The 16375-nt window shown below is 35.1% G+C and overlaps 2 protein-coding genes across 2 annotated transcripts in view; one reads left to right on the top strand and one right to left on the bottom strand.

Moving 5' to 3' along the window:
- Window positions 1–16375, top strand: part of LOC129742615 (small conductance calcium-activated potassium channel protein-like) — a 466288-nt gene that overhangs the window by 290820 nt on the left and 159093 nt on the right. The gene's annotated exons all lie outside the window — the stretch shown is intronic.
- On the bottom strand, window positions 7806–15970 carry LOC129742617 (uncharacterized). Its single transcript, XM_055734544.1, has 2 exons — window positions 15890–15970; window positions 7806–8864 (listed from the first exon to the last, which is right to left on the bottom strand). Exon 2 carries the CDS (start codon window positions 8709–8711, stop codon window positions 7806–7808), a length of 906 nt encoding a protein of 301 aa, XP_055590519.1. The 5' UTR covers window positions 8712–8864; window positions 15890–15970.

Genomic DNA, 16375 nt, shown 5'->3' with positions numbered 1-16375 from the left:
TTTTTTAAGCATGGGCCCAATTTCATGTAAATACATGGGCCGAAATTAGATCCCTTCACCCTACTTACCCAAGGTTTTCCTCATGCTCAGATTGACCTTAAAGGCTTAAACAAAACATCTTTTTGAAGATTCTTGAACGGTTCTGGACGACCGGAAGCTTTCTTGGAAACATTTGCCATCTTGATAAAGATAATATGATATTTTTAGATCAGGTGAGCAAAATATTCATATTTATAATCTATATATAATTGTACCTGGTGTTTCTGGTTTCGAACGCTTATAGTCAGCAACAGCCGCATCCGCAGAACTCGACGAAGGATCTTCTTTTTTCAAAATCTTTTTAAAATTTGACGCTCGGGTGGACTGAGTGCAACGGTGTCATTTTCCTCTTCCATATTCGCTGTAGCAAGTATAGCAAATGACCACCGCTTGGCACCGACCAATGTCTTCAGTGCCTGGCATGGATCTGTGTCTTCCGAACTTGGGCTTTTTGGATTCGAATCCAGGAAGATTGGTTTTGCAATCATATGTACTGGCAGCGACGCAAATTTCACTCTTGCATATACCCTGGGATGATGATTGAATTTTCGAGCTTGTAATTATGAATCCTGGGAAGCCTAGTACCTCCCTTGCAGTACTCCCCACACGCCACGCGACATGTTGTGCAGATGACCGACGGATACAGGTTTTCTCCAGCTTCGAAACTTTGCAGAAATTTTCGGACAACAGTTTTTGTACTTTCACTTATCGGTCGAAGTGACGTTGTCCATGAAAGATAAAGTACGCACACCAATTTTCTGTTTTTTTTCGTGACGATCCATTTTGAAGGAAAAACTGCACTCACGAGATTATCTTCTTCTTCTCTTTGATTTGAGCTGTGTAAAGCTCAGATTGGGCAAGCTGCTGTGACTATATGCCCCACGAGATTATCACAAGAAAAAATACAACTATATCATAACCACGTGCTCAATGTCTGTCTACGTTGTTGGAGCTTAATGATTAGGGATATTTTTAAATTTCAAAGCCTACTATGCCCGTTGATTTTTTTAGTAGGTCGTCAATTAAACAAAGTAAGATACATATAAATATTTAGCCGATCTTTTCTTCCTCTGTATTAATTATTACAAATTAAACCGTATAAACAACATACTTAAGCCTGTTTAGTGAGTTAAGTCAGTTGTAAATAGTTACAATTGTAGCAACGGCAACAAAACATCTCGGAAAATTTGTTGGACCTTTTTTGGAGGTATCTTGGCGATATTACGATATTAAGTACTTCGAATTATGATCATATTGGTTTTTTTACCTAAATACTGCAAATCAAGATTTCTCGAAAATTCGACTAGGGATTTTTTTTTTAAATTTGCCTAGAGGTGTAGAATTACCTAAGGAATCGACCCCTATACTTGGTTTTGATGTTCTCTTTTTTTTTATATAATAACGGTCCAGGGGGGCACCGTGAGATTATTAGGTGAATTTCCAGCGCTAGTTTCCGACAGCTTAGAAACAGTCGAAATTCCATACAATGTTTACCAAAATATGAAATAAATTACCAAAATACACTTCATTCAGTGCCTTATCCATCCATTGACTCCTTTTATGTTGCTTTTATTCGAATACAAGGTAAGTTTTTCCATAATTCAAAATCGATGACATTTAATTTAACAGGTGATTTAGAATGTTACTCTTAAATTAATAATTTACTACTTATTTACACTTTACAATTTTACTATTATTTACAATTAATAATTTTTAAATTCACATATGCTAAACTGGGAGGGCAAAAAAAATTAACATAAATCAACAGCTTGAGCAACCAAAGAGAGATAAGCCTTTAATTAAAAATCTGTCGAAAACTAGCTCTTGTCGAAATCTAGAGTCTCTATACCTAATAAAAGGTAAGGTTGAAAGTCAATTAAGAGAACATACTTCTCAAATAGTGTCTTGGAGACATTTTACCTATACTTTAAAACGAGCTTTTAAAAAAAAGTGATTAAATCACCTAGTAGTGGTAGAGAAAGATTATTTTTTGTAGTTTTCATTTTAGTGCTATAATTATTGTATTATTCAGCAAGTTTTTAGGTTGTTAAAAGTGTAGTAATTTTGTTGAAGACGTCAACATCGTAGAAGCTAACCATAAAAAGTTAAAAGGCTTCAAACATTTTTTTTTCATAATTTTCAGTTTTTAATGATTGGACAGAACGTGGATACTTGGTCCCTTTTTTCTTATTTTCATCATATCTTTTTGGAAAAAAAATTGCTGTTCGCCGTCTTTTGCATTTTCTGAAAGCATGAAATTTAAAATTTATATGCTGCAAAAGTTATATCGATAAATAAACCTGTAGATGAACTAGAAGCGTTTTCGTGGGACTTAAAAAACGTGATATTTTGAAAGTTGAAGTAGACTTTATCCTTTAATCAGGGTACCCTTAGCTTTGGCAAAAATCATGCCAAATTGAAAGATGAAAGTTCATTAACTTTTTTGGTCATATTAGTTTTTATTTCACAGTTTATAAGTGTCAGCATCAAGAATACTAAAAGTTGATCTACCACCCTATATGCACTCAGACTCAAAGTAGCAATTTTCTGATTTTCAAATAAAACAATTTTTGTGTACTTTTAATCAGGAAATTATTGAATAAATATAAGGCATTGGAAAAATATTAATAATTTCGTGCTTGGCAATGATCAACAACCATTCTGAAAAATAGTATCTTTTTGGACTCGAGGGATTAAGTGAACTCATAAAATACATTTTGGAAAAGTTTTTTCTTAAAAAAAATTGAGAGTTATATCCACATTCTTCTCTCGCATGCGTATGACCTTGTTTAAACCCCTCGAAAAAGGACATCTGAACGATTTCAAATTGGATTTTCAAATATTGAGCGTTATTGTTATTTTTATCTTTCCGTTTGTTAATTTTCTTATTATTATATTTTCATTACAATAATTTTGCATTTTCTTTTACCTGAAATCTTTATTTAAATTTCTACTTTTAATTTACCTAACTCAAATGTTAATTTTTTTTTTTATCAATAGATCTGTTCAATTCAATTCGTTTAGAATTGTGAAAAAAAATTAAAATTTGCCCTAAAAATACATTGAAAATTACTAGTTTAATTCTATTATAAAGCTACTAAGAAAATGGTTTAGCAATGATAAGTACAGGCTTTTATAAACGTTAAATATGCCTGATTTTAATGCAACCAAAACATTAACCGTACTCAGACGAGCCAGGAAAGTACAGTTATTTGAAAACAGCTTTTTTTCTTAGTTTTTTCATTATATCTCCTATCAGTCTTAATATGTTTTATAAGTATGTTCTATAAAACTGTTTCATTTTAAGTGACTCACAACTCTTTCACACATATCTTGCATGTATAACCTCTGTCTGAAAAGATATCGTTAAGAAACTGAAAATTTTGAAAAAAATATTTTTTTTTTATGTTTGAACCTGTTTGAAAATAAAAAAAAACATCTAGAATATTCCAGAATCTTTAAATTCTTCAAGCTAATGACAATTGGCTTGAACAGAACCCTGCTAACGCTTTATGGTTAGCCTCTACTATATTGACGTACTTAATAAAGTTACTACACTTTTTACAATCTAAAAACTTGCTGAAGACATGATATCTTTAAAATGAAAATTTCAAAATAAAATTTTTCTATTTCACTACTAGGTGATTTCATCACTTTTATCAAAAGCTCATTTTAAAGTACTCACTCAAATTCCATTTATTCCTCTTGGGAACATGATTCTCCGAACCATAAGAAAAGTGCTCAAATGCCACGAAATTCGAATGAAAATTAATTCAAATCTCGTGAAACTTCGTTTTTTATCTGAAGTATGGGGTACCGTCAACTGGGGCAACATGCAACAATTTTCAACTTCAATGGCTTCTAAAATCTTAATGCTTACAGATAATCATACCTCTTGTACATCAAAACTTTTAAGGTTGATGGGACACCTAATTGACGTAGGCAGAAAAAATATTGGTTTTACCAGTTATTTTTAAATTTACAAAAACATGCGATTTTCACCCTACTGAGAAAAAGGGATAAGTTGCAACAAACTCTGTAATTAATGAAAAATCAAATGAAAACATTTGAAAATTTATAGTTTTTGATACATTTGTGACGTCATAACGCATAAAGCACCAATTGCAGTAATTTTTGGTTTTGTTCGAATTGAATTTTACATTTTTTTCTGGGAAAATTTTTTTAAGAAAAAAGTTTTAATCTGCTGCATACATTCAGGGGTAAAAAATACTTCAAAATATTCTATAAGCCGAAACCATGAAAATAAATCTTAGGATTGATGAAATTTTAATGTTAACAAACGCATTATGCAAAACAATCATACCCCAGCATACGGAAACGTGATTTATGAGATTTAGTTCTGATTTGCATTTTGTTGCATTTTGCCCCAGACAGAGCAATTATAAAAATATTTATTTAAAAAAAATTGGCGATTGTCCGAAAAATGTTTATACACCAACAGTGTTAGTATAGAATAATGAAAGCAATATAAAGTTTGTAGGTGAAATCATTAAGCCAATTCGTCATACTAGGTAAAGTTTTTTACGGCTTCGAAAAATGTAAAAATTCATTCATCTTTTGCTCGATTTGTTAAATTTTTTATGAGAATCAACACCTCTTAAAAACTTTTTCACGATGTTAAAAACTATGTCATCATCAATTTGTTATCATTCAATGATACAGTATATTGAAACAACAATTTAATGAGTGTTGTGGTATACAAATGTTGCTTTTGCATGATGCCCCGTTTGACGGTACATCTACGAGGGTACAAGTTCTCGAACAATTGTCCAGAATTCAGGACAGTTGACGCGTGTATCACAAGAGATTCATCCGATATCGAATATACTTGTCGACTTTTATCGCACCCAACAATCGATGCGAACGACTTACATCTCAGAGCGGCTTCCTCAACGGATCAACAATGTCCGCAAAAAAACCCACGTCCCAACCCAAAAGTAGAAAAAAACGAGTATGAATAATAAAATTTCGTATGTCGTCTGTTAATATATAATTAACAAACAATGGAGATAAATTACCCTATGTGTATGAAAAAAAAATTTACTTGCATCTAAAGAGAAAATATTCAAAATTGAGAGGTACCTAAACAGAGATAAACGAGACTACTTTCAGATCTCCTGCAAATCTCGGAAGGGTCCTGTCATGAACTCACAGGAGCATTACTAAATTACTTTCAATTCACAGGAGGTAATTGTTTCGATTCTACAGGAAATTTTGACAGATGTTTTCCTGAGCTGTCTTTCTGTCCTGAGATTGTCCACTGTTGAAAATACAGGAGGAAATCGACCGGACCACAGGAGAAATGATTAAGTGTGTACTTGCAATGTAGATAAAATGTCCCGAAGACACTATAGGCCTCAAACGCTTTGTTTTGGCATAAACATTTTTGATCACCTTTTTGTATCGTTTTTCCCTGTATGACACAGGCTGGTTCGACTATGATTTTGTTTTTCAAGTAGTTCCAAATTGCAGTATTATTTTTTTTAACGTTGCTCTACTCATACTGCATCCTTAATTGCCTTACCGTTGCCAATTAATATCTTTTCATTACGCTCTTGACATTTTTCATTTAGTGTAGTTTTGTTTTCCAAATACTTTATTAGAGAAAAGCAATGTGATAAAACGGAATAACAGATATGATTCAGCAAAAGTATTCAATACTTTTATTGATTCAACCATTTCTTTGTGACTGTCATTTATTCGTCACACGACAACTATTTCCCGCTTCCCTACTTATAACCGACCGAGTTTCTACATTGTTTTGCAATTAAAATTGCATTTCGACTGACGTTAAATGTTGAAAGAGTGACAACCAACAGAATGAACAATTTAATGTTATGCAGAGAACAAAAAACTAGCCAGGTGCCCAGCATGGAAAAGGTAAACTTAAAATTTCATATATTTTCCACAACGTTTCGCATGGCATAATCCGTAGGTTGTTTGGTAGTTAGTCGGTGTTGTTGGATTCGAACCAGCTAGTCAAGCCAGCCAGCCAACAGGAAGACGAAATTGAGGCCATTGTTTCATTGCGGTTTGTCACGCCATTACTGGATCCGGGATTGCGCCAAGTGTATGTGGTAGCCGCAGGATTGCATTTAACCGACACCGTTCTCATCCACCCGCATCAGAGCCATTCAAACACCTTCCCACACACATACACACACACATCCTTTCACTGGTTCGTATGTACATTTTCTAGTACCTGGAAAACTCTGTTGTGGTTTCATCAGTTCGAGGCTCGCTTTTCAATTTAGGAGTTGGGTATCCTTCTCGAATGTTACAGGAAAACTCACTTCTCTTATTCGGGTGACTGTTCTCATAAATTTAGTCTGTATCTGAACTTTTTTTTCGATTCGGAATGAAATGAATTTTCTTACCAGACCTGAGATTCAATTTTGTGTGCTAACGGAGCTCTTTAAAAATTGATGCAAAAATTTTTTTTTAAAAAAAGCTACTTATATTTGACAAATTTCCGAATGTAAGTTGTTCTTCAGATTTAAAGACAACTAAGAAATCCAAAATTTTAAAATTGGGTAATTTTTGTTTATGTTATCCATTCACTGTCATAGTAAACAAAATTTGATAACTCTCTAGTGAATTTAACAATCATTTTTACGGAAAAGTTAGATCGAGTGCAATAACGGGTCGTTATTCAAGGTAATCAGATCAAACCGTTAACTCTGACGAGACGTGCTGCTCCAGTTTGGGTAAAACTGTTTGCGGTGCACCGATCCTAATCTGATTCGCCACTGTTTGACAGTTTGACGCAGCTATTCTCCGGAACTGACTGGTACAATTTTTGCTTGGGACCACTAACTGAAGGATAGCGTGATAATGTTCCTATGTATGTGTTGTGGGTGTATGGAGTTTATAGTTTTCCATTCTTTGTGGTTTGTCGATTCTGTCAATAAATGCACCGCAATTTGTCTGTGGTGATGATGACGTTAGGAATCAAGTTAAACAGATTTCAATTTGGTTGAAGTTAAGAATTTTCAAATTTACAATAACCCGATAAGTAAGCACGTAGGTGCAAGTCAAAACATATCATGTGTAACTAGTTCTAGGAGCAGAATATTCGACCAAACTTACATTTAGTTGATACTAGCTTACCCGGTGTGCTTTGCTAAACCTTCCAAAAATTTATGAAATTGGTGATAGTTATTTAACTTTTCATTTATTTACACAACATTTTAAATTCAGTTCCAAAATCATTAAGATGTTTCTTCAATATAAAACTGCAACTATATATATATATATATATATATATATATATATATATATATATATATATATATATATATATATATATATATATATATATATATATATATATATATATATATATATATATATATATATATATATATATATATATATATATATATATATATATATATATATATATATATATATATATATATATATATATATATATATATATATATATATATATATATATATATATATATATATATATATATATATATATATATATATATATATATATATATATATATATATATATATATATATATATATTATATATATATATATATATATATATATATATATATATATATATATATATAAAAATATATATATATATATATATATATTTATAAGTTAAATAATTGAACCGGGAATTTTCGTTTTTAAAAAACTAAAACTACGAACTACACGGCTTCACGGTCGGAACAGTAATGATTTATTTCCTTCCTTCAAAAGCCTAGCGCCCTATCGTTTCCCTAAAAGTGCCTTGCACCTGTCAACGATACCGCGCCAGTGAGATCCATTGTTGGCTGATGTGTTCCCATATTCGATCTTGCTGACCACGCGACCTGGGTGTTAGCGCGTACAGGCCCACCTGGTTCAGGTGACACGATATTCGATGGTGCCGGGCGTCTTGCTGACCATGCTGTCTGGGTGTTAGCGTGTGCAGGTTCAACTGGTTCGGGTGACCTGGTATTCGAAGGTGTCAGGCTGGTTGCGATTGATTCCTGTTCCAGTGCTGTTACTTCCTTAACTCGTCCCCCCTTAAGTTTTGCTCGTCCCGAGCAATCCATTGGTTTCGAATTTTTCCACTTGTAAATGCCAAGGCCCAACAATGCAAGTATGAGAAGGATGACGGTGCTGAACGTTCCCAAGCTAAGCCGGTATTTGAAGTCCACTGTTTCTAAGTGTCGTCTGTTTATCAGGTTAAGTTCGTGTAACTCTGATAAATTTACGTGCCGTTCTATATGCAATGTTTTTATGTTAGTTAGTTGCATTGGTAGAACTGATGCGTGGTTAAATTTGAGCTCGTAGTTTTCGAAAAGCTCGTTTTTTATGTAAATCGAACAATTGTGGAATGTAATAAGGTGAATTCCGGTCAATGTTCTTGCTGGTATTCCGCAGGTGCTATTGATTGCTACTTTTTGATTGATGGTAATAACCAATAATGTTCCTGGGGCGATTATTCTGGTTTCTGTTGATGTTGGCGATTCCGAAGAAGGACATTGTCCTTGTCGTCCCTTTAGAAGTGGAGCTTCGCAATGGCTATTGCTGATGTCAACTAATTGTCTCCTCTCGCAGATTGTGACTCTGTTGCTTTCTCGGCATTCTGATTTTATGGCAAGAATTTCATCTTGATTGGTGAAAACTTTGTTGTACATGACCTTTACAGAGTGGTTGAAGATGGGTAGAGGCTCGATGACGAATTTCTGATAGGTCGTGGGTTGGAACTTCGGAATGTTGACGCAAATGATGACTGATGATTCCGTGTAGATGGTGGTGGTCGTCAGGAGGTTGTTGATGTCGCTCAGGTGCTGAATATGTATTCCTTGATCTTTAACCTCGTTTATAATAACTTCTATTTCATTGGGTGTGAGAATGAGTTTACTAATAATGTTAACTTTTGAAAGCAATATAGCGTACTCTATTGATTTTAAATTTTCTAGAAAGGTGTCTAACTGAAATATTATCGATATTTTCTGGTTTTCAGATATTAGGTAATTGTCATTTTCTAAAACTTTATTTATAGTATTTTGGTGATTTCTAATTTCTGTATTTATTAAGTTTAATCTGTTTTTCGAATTTAGAGTTTATTTTGATTTGCTGGTTATTTTGTTTTACAAGTACGTTTCCTTTATTTCTTATTTGATTTAGATTAGAGTTTATTATCTTAAGATCTTCGGCGTCTAAGTTTCCTGTAATGTATTTAATTGAGCTACCTAAAATGTCAATTGATCTCTTATTCCTTTTTGCTTTTGGATTAAGGGTGCCGAAAAGAAACTTTATTTCTCTGAATTTCATGTCTATGATTTGTGATAATTCGCTTGATGCGTTTTTCGTTTGACTGATAATATTTTCCATAATTGATATTGAGATTTCAAATTGTTTTAAAATCTATTATGTGTAACAACCTATCATAACCAGCAATTATCTTCCCTTCCCCCGCTCCTGCGTTGTTTGTGATATCGTTTATCTGAATTGACTGTTGGTGGGAAATGGATAACGATGTTAGGATGAGGAATATTAGGGGTGTCCTGAGTTTCCCTTGTGTCGACATCTTTCTGAAAATAAAAAACTGTTAGATATTTTTTACATTATCTTTATGAATTTCTCGTCCGCTCTGGTCAAGTAGTGTTCTGCCTTTGTCTCGTGCTACGTTGACCGGGGTGAACTTTTCATTTGTCTTTTTTCGAATATCTTGTACTTTTTTGAAAATTGTTTGGTTTTCTTCAACGTGGGGAGGTTCACTTCGATTTTTGTTGTGGTATTCTAAATTTTGATTTTGTGTTTTCTTGTTTGTGTCTTGAACTTCGTTGAAGAATCTGTCTTTGTATTGGGTTATTTGTTCTAATCCTAGAGGTCGATCATCTCCGTCTTTGAGTGCGAAAAATATCTCTCTTGGTTTAAGTTTAGTAGCGGAGTGTATCGTGTTGTTGTAAAGAGTGCAAGATATTCTAAAAAGTTCTTTTTTACTCATGTTACGGTGATCTCGCCATTCTGCTTTTGTGCAGCGGTAGATCTCGGCCAGTGTTGAATGGAATCGTTCAACTGATCCGTTACTTGTGCTATGATTAGGGGGAATAAAGTGGACGTCGATATTGAAATCTTCCATTAATTGTCTGATTTCCATAGATTTCAATGCCGGCTCGTTATCGCAAACAACATGTTGAGGGATACTATATAGCGAAAATAACTTTAAGAGGCCTTTTCTGAGGTCAATTATTGTTCGGGATTGTATGGGGATGATTATACCGAATCTCGAAAATTTATCTAAGGCGGTTAAAAAGATGTTTGGTTGAGATATAAAAACATCAATGTGGAGGATTTCCATTGGTTTTGATGCTTCTGGGGTCTTACCAAGTACAATTTTAAATGGTTTTCTGTCGTATTTGTTTTTATTGCAAATTCGACATAATTTTATAAATTTCTTAACTTTGTATTTTATTTTCGGGAAAAAATAACGTCTACTAATTTGTGCTTTGTTCTCCCAAATTCCTCGGTGGGCGGAGTTGTGTGTTTGTTCTATTAAAGTATTTTGTTCCTCCAATGTTTGAAGATCTATAAGCATTTTCTGTGAAATAAATATTTTAAATGATTTGCATCTTTGGAAGTAGTTTTTATAGACGGTTTGGATTAAACCAATTAGATTTTCCGGACAAAAGATACAGTTTTGTCGTTTTGGATCCATATATTCCTTGAATATTTTGAATATGGCTGGTACACCATAATGAAATTTTGTAATGGTTCTTCTGAACATCCTGGGAAATATCGTTTCATAGTTATTTTGGTCTACATCACCGATTTTTAAAATTATTTGATTACTGAATTCGTTCACCGCTTTTTCTGTGCATGGAATGAATTCGGAATCATCCGTGTCTGCAGAGTGTGCAGTTGCGTCATCGGTTGATATGCTCTCGATTTCTCCTTGGTCAAAATTTTCGTTTATGTTCAAATCATTTTGAATTCTGGAAAGGCTATCTGCGACCACATTTTGTTTTCCTGGTCGATATTGGACATCGAAACTGTAATCGGCAAGATAGGTTTTCCAGTGGAATAGTCTATTATTACAATCTTTTAAATTTGAGATGTGTACAAGAGGTTTGTGATCTGTATACAGGGTAAATTTTTGACCGTAAAGATATGGTCTAAAGTATTTGCAGGCCCATACGATGGCCAAAAGTTCTTTTTCTATTGCGGAGTATCTCTCCTCTGCTTTGTTCAGTGTTCGTGATGCGAAAGCTATAGGTTTGTCGCTGCCAATTTTACCTTGGGAAAGTACAGCTCCTAAAGCGTGATTAGAGGCATCCGTAGTTAAAATAAATGGTTTTCCAAAATCAGGGTATTGTAGAATGCTACTACTAGTCAAGATTGCTTTCAACTTGTTGAAGGCTTCTATAAACTCTTGATCATGCGAAATTGCTTCGCCTTTCCGAAGTGCCTTTGTCAAGGGCTTGGAAATTTTCGCGAAGTCCCTAATGAATTTTCGATAATATCCAACGATACCTAGAAAGCTTTTTATTTGTTTCTCGGTTTTTGGTATCGGCCAATTTTTTATTGCTTCCATCTTATCAGGATTTGGTTTTACTCCATCCGCGGTTACAACGTGTCCTAAAAATGCAACTTCCTTTTTTAGAAACTCGCATTTATCCATCTGCACTTTGAGATTGTGTTTTTTCAGGGCTTTAAAAATTTTTGAAAGGTTTTCAATGTGTTCTTTTAAGCTAGTTGAGAACACAATGATGTCATCCATGTAGACTAAACAGATGACGCCTATGTATTCTCTGAGAACGTGGTCAAGACAGCGCTGAAAGGTACTGGGCGCGTTTTTTAGCCCAAATGGCATTCGTACGAATTCGTACTTTCCATTCTCTACGCTAAATGCTGTTTTGGGTACGTATTCTTCGCAAACTTCTATTTGATGGAAACCTGAAGCTAGATCAAGTGTCGTGAAGTACATTGATCTGCCCAGTTTATCTAAGATGTCGGTGATGTTTGGTATCGGATACCGATCATCAACCGTTTTATCATTTAGTTTTCGATAATCTATTACTAAGCGTCATTTCTGTTGTCCAGAAGCGTCTAGTTTTTTCGGAACTATCCAGACAGGCGAAGTCCAAGGACTATTCGAATGTCTGATAATCCCTTGATCTAACATTTTGGAAATCTGTCGCTGGACTTCCTGTTTATGGCAGAAAGGGTAGCGATATGATTTAGTAAATATCGGTAGATTATCTGTAGTATTGATTTTATGTTTTATATTACTGGTGAAACTTAGATTTTCCCCTTCTAGATAAAATGTCTCTTGGTTATCCGCTATAAGATTGAGAAGCATTGATTTTTCTTCTGAGTTCATGTGGTCTAAGCGGAGATTCTGAAGAAGATCTCTTTTGATAAGGCGGTCGTGGTTTGGAGGGTTACTTGCCTCAAAGTTATTGAGATTTACAGCGAGCGGTTCTGTAAAGCTCAACTTTTGTGGAATATCTCCATAATTCGAAATCACAAAAAATGCTCGATTTGCTTGTGCTGAATACAGTCCTGGTCTTATGATCACATCTTGTGCAAGAGGGTAGTCTTCTTCTAGGAAGAAGTCGCCATTCTCTTGATTGACGGGCAAATTGAACGTTTCCGTTTCGTTTGCATTTAGATGAAGACTAACCATATCGGGGTATTTTTTTATACATTTTAATTTCTTTTCCTCCTATTATAAAATGTTATCACTAGCCAGAATGTTAGCTTTAACATTTTGCAAAGTTTCATAGCCGATAAGGCCATCGAAGAAGGGATGAAAATCATAAATTAGGAAAGTTTGTTTTGACGTGTTTGGGATATTTGGGAATGGGTTAAATTCTACAAATCTATTGATGGAATGTGTGCCACTCACATTTCTTACGGTTGTTGAACCTACAATTATGTAAATTGACATGCTTTGTTGATAAATAGTTGCGGTTGCTCCCGGAGTCGATCAAAAGTTTAAGTTCTCCCTTATTTGTGGGTAAAGTTATGAATGGGATAAAGTTGTTTACGTTTTTTCTGTTGGGAAGCTCGCTATCTGAAAATTTAAGTCGTCAGCGTTTTGTTCTCCGTTTTGCTCCGTCTCGGGCTCGTTATTTTCTGCTGTTGGCTCTGATGTCTCAACGGCAGGGGAAGCGGTGTACTCTGTTGGTGACGAATTCAACAGATCATCGTAGCCTTGATAGTAATAATAATTATTATCAGCATACTGAGGGTAATAACCGTAGTCGAATGGATCATGTTCCATGTGGAAGTTAGGCCGGTTCATATAATTTATTTTTCTTGATCGGATGGATGGGTCAACATCCATCGGTTCAGGTTTAAATTGGGAATTATGTCTTGGAGTAAAAGCGTTTTGATTTTGGAAAGGTTGTGACCTGAAAGGTGTAAATGGATTAGGATTTGGTTGCATTTTGAATGGGTGAGATTGCATCTTAAATGGATTAGGATTTGGTTGCATTTTGAATGGGTGAGGTTGCATCTTGAATGGATTCTGATGTTGGTTAGGGAAAGATGGTTTTGTTTGGGGATGGAAGTAGTTTTGTGGAGGTTTGGGAATTGGATATCTAAACATTGGTGTAAATTGTGGAGGTTTGGGTTGTTGGTAAGGTTGGTGTGCTGGTTTAGGTGGAATTTGAGGGGCATACGATTTGAAAGGATTCCTTACATAATTATAGTTGCTTTCTTCTGAACACAACCTTAAGGCTTCTTTCATTGTTTCGGGCGACTGTGCTCGAATTATTGGACCTAAGGGCTCTTTAAGTCCTGCCAGGAAAACTTTTAATCCTATCTCTTGATAGAAACTCTTCTTGGATGCTCTAATAGCACCATTTATTTCGGTGATACAAAGATTATTTAGTAATAGTGATATTATATGGGACACTTTTCCGTAAAATTCTTCTACTGTTCCTGTTTGCGAGAGCTTAAATAAGTCTCTCGTTAAAGAAACCTCGTCCCTTTTGTCATCATTATAATGAGCAATTAAATTGCTCTTTATCTCCCTCCAGGAGAGATCTGTTCCATATAATTCTAATATGGTATCAGCGTCTCCTGTGATCTTTGATCGTATACACTGCACCCAAACGCTGTACATTGGTGTACCTCTTGCTTCTTCGATAACAGGCATGATGTTGTCGATGGATCTTAAAAATTGGTGTAACTTAATTGGGTTGCCATCAAAATGAGGCAAGTCCCTTAATATATTTGGTGTTTGTAATTTTTTTAATACGCTTTCAGAGGGCGATAAAATTCTATCTTGATTATTACGTATGTGGATTTCGAGCGCCAGCAATTTTTTCTGCGTTTTGTTCTGCGGTTTGTCTGGCGGCTGCCAATTCGGCTTGCGCAGATTGAACGATCTGTGCAGCACACCTTCGGCTTCTAGTCGGAGTCGAGATATTTGATCATCTCTATCCGCTAGAGCTAAATGTAAATCCGCAATTTGATTTTGATGCTCCATTTTAAGCAAAATTCACTAATCTGTTCACTAATTAATACTACACTAATAAAGTTTAAAAAAAAAAAAGATTTTTTTTTTTTTTTTTTGCACAATGATTGGTATAGTCAAGCACAACATTCCCGCGTGTGACGCCAATCGGTTCGGTTTGTTTTTCTTCGCTCTCCGTGTGTGGTTGCAAATTTAAAGTGCGTTGAAGGGGCTAAAATGTTTTAAAATATAGCCGAATGGTAAGGGAGTGGAATCTGAGTCGAAAAATTAATATATTTTATTAAATATATGGCTAAAGATAGTTTTGTAGTGTATAATAATTTTTGAAAATATGAAGAAAAATGGCGAGCAGCACAAGAATGTGCTGCTGAAGTGAGTTGCCCCGTGCTTCGTCGCAAGTGTTTGTTATCAAATCGTCAATTGCTAATGGTATGGAAGTAAAATTGGAAGAAATAAGTGAACTGGAGTACCAGACTGTGTCCCGTTTTCACTATGAAAAATGTCCTGCTTGGGTTGAACGAGAAATTTACCGCGTTGGTGTTCCGATAGAAGAAAGCTCCAGTTTTCGGCAAATGTTTAGGGGTAAAAGAAGTTAAATGCTAGTAGTGGCAGAGCCGGAATAGTAATTGCACGGGTAGAAAAATAGTGCATTAAATAAGTGAATCTCAATAAGTTTTCTGTGTAACATATTGCCATTATTTTGGTCAAAGAAGTGGTTATATGAATAGAAGAATAAGGAAGATAAAAAAAAAGGAAAAATAAGTCGGTCGTCAGGGCGCCGCCTGCTATGATGTGGCGTTTATTCAAATCGACTGTGTAAAGCGTGTGCGATCCGAAAACATGCGATGGAAGAAATGATTATTGTACACGTTCAAGAAGATTGACGGAATTAAATTCATCATGATTAATATATGTCTAGTGTTCAGGTTGCATGGTGTTTTAGAACCAAATGCTATTATCGGTGCTAGGTTTAAGGCTTTGATCCTAAGATCGGCCGATAGGTAAGATGTACTGAAAATATTAGAATGTTCAATCAATGGACAGTCGGCCAGGTATATACACGGATGCCGGAATACCTGTAGTAAATGTATAACATTTAATAATGTTATAGATTTTAAAACTGATAATGCACATGATTGACTCATTCCTCCAATATACACAGTCATAGACATGTAAAACATTATTACATAACAGTTCACGACGAAACCATGGTACCGGGGTATTGTGTTCGCAGCATTGGAGATTTGCCGAGTTATCTTAATAATGCATGTGAATTTATACTTTGGTCAAATTGCGGTGAATCCGTGCACCCGTGGTGGATTTACAACATACAACATACATACATACTAATAAAGTTTAAAAAAAAAAAATGAAACTTACCCGCGCGATATCCGTTCGCGTTTTCGTTCTTTTCCTTAACAGCAACAAATTGGTACACTCACACTCGCGGTTTCGTTCGCGTAAGGTTTCACGGTTTTGCTAAGGTATCCGACACAATTCGCGCGATATGCGTTCGCGGAAGCCCTAACGGCGGAAGAGAACACTTAACAAAATCCGCGCCGACTGCGCCAGTTAAATAATTGAACCGGGAATTTTCGTTTTTAAAAAACTAAAACTACGAACTACACGGCTTCACGGTCTGAACAGTAATGATTTATTTTCTTCCTTCAAAAGCCTAGCGCCCTATCGTTTCCCTAAAAGTGCCTTGCACCTGTCAACGATACCGCGCCAGTGAGATCCATTGTTGGCTGATGTGTTCCCATATTCGATCTTGCTGACCCACGCGACCTGGGTGTTAGCGCGTACAGGCCCACCTGGTTCAGGTGACACGATATTCGATGGTGCCGGGCGTCTTGCTGACCATGC

Source organism: Uranotaenia lowii, chromosome 2 (genome assembly GCF_029784155.1).
Source record: "Uranotaenia lowii strain MFRU-FL chromosome 2, ASM2978415v1, whole genome shotgun sequence".
Taxonomy (NCBI): Eukaryota; Metazoa; Arthropoda; class Insecta; order Diptera; family Culicidae; genus Uranotaenia; species Uranotaenia lowii.
The sequence above is the reverse complement of the archived record's forward strand: the minus strand, read 5'-3'. Positions and strand labels throughout refer to the sequence as shown.